This window comes from Trypanosoma equiperdum, assembly GCF_001457755.1.
Source record: "Trypanosoma equiperdum strain OVI genome assembly, contig: ctg_393, whole genome shotgun sequence".
Taxonomy (NCBI): domain Eukaryota; phylum Euglenozoa; class Kinetoplastea; order Trypanosomatida; family Trypanosomatidae; genus Trypanosoma; species Trypanosoma equiperdum.
In genome coordinates this window covers 412-1,568 of record NW_027124302.1, presented here as the reverse complement: position 1 = coordinate 1,568, position 1,157 = coordinate 412, and the positions used below count along the sequence as shown (strand labels likewise).

Here is a 1,157-nt window from a genome sequence, read left to right as displayed (position 1 = left end):
GGCAGTTGATGATCCTCCAGTTTGAGTTTGAGGTACAGGGACCCCATTTGCTGTGGCTTTTTGGGCATCTAACTTGCACTTTTTATTTTCGTTAGTTTCTGTTTGACTAAAACTACATGCCGCGGCTGTATTGCACTCTGCCTCGATTTTTATTTTGTTGCATTCAGTTTCCCCTAAGTTTGTGGCTGCTGTTTTTTGCCTCGCCGCTTCCAAGTTCTTGGTAACATTGGCTAGCTTATCCGCTTGTGCTTTGGCATAGAACACCAGAATTTCTTGGAGTTTGCTCGTTTCCTTTACTTCGTGTAGTTCTTGTTCCTTTCCGCCGTTGTTAATGGGTATTATCACTTTTTTTACTGTACACTGCCTGGAGTAGCTTGTTCACCTTCTCTGCCGGGTTCGTACTGAACAGTTTCTCTACTTCATTTTTCATGTCCTTTCCCTCAGGTTTTTCTTGGCGTAGCGCTATGGCTAGCACTGGCGCTTGTAGGTCTGGGTCGTCTGCTGTTATTGTATTGTTGTCATTCTGGTTTGTGTTCAACTCTTTGAGGCCTTCCAGGGCCGTAAACATTTTGTACAAGCTTGCTTTGGTGCCGCTTCGCTGTGTCTTGACGTCATGGAGGTCAGTTATCGTCAGGGCCGAATTGTTGCTCCTGCCGACTCTTATTGTGCCTAACGCCAGTTCTGCGTCCGCGGTTAGGGCGCCCGCTTGTGATAGCCCTGCTGCGTGGGCCGTTAGAAGCGGGTACTGTTTGCTATCATGTGTCTGGTGTGTTGTTGAGCCGCTTCGCTGTCGGAGCGCATTTTTGAAGCCGTTGGCGTCTATTAAATTGAGGTCGTATTGCGTAGGTGTCACTTCTGTCAGTTCCAGCGAGCACGTGGCTCCCTGTGCGCCCGTTAGCGTTTTGGCCGCAGCTACCGGCGAACCGCTGTTGTCTAATATGCAGCTTTTGCCGCTGCTGGCTGTCTGAACTGCTATCGCTAAAAATTCTGTTAGGCGCCCCTGTCCGTAGCTGGCCGCATGAGTCGCCTTCAGCGCTGCCGTTATAGCCTCTCCGCCGAGCTTAGCAGCCGCTGCGGCGGCCTTTCTTTTAAAGTAGATCTGAAGTATCCTGGTATTTGTCGCTGAACCTACATCGTCGGAATTGGCAGCGAATATG

At 49.8% G+C, this 1,157-nt stretch overlaps 1 protein-coding gene across 1 annotated transcript in view; it reads right to left on the bottom strand.

The window, feature by feature from the left end:
* Positions 1-328: 328 nt before the first annotated feature.
* Positions 329-1,157, bottom strand: part of TEOVI_000163500 (Trypanosome variant surface glycoprotein (A-type), putative) — a gene marked incomplete at both ends in the record, with an annotated part of 861 nt that continues 32 nt past the window's right edge. Inside the window, one exon of the mRNA XM_067224841.1 lies at positions 329-1,155. Coding sequence (XP_067080942.1) covers positions 329-1,155 — 827 coding nt within the window. The remainder of the gene's footprint in view (positions 1,156-1,157) is intronic.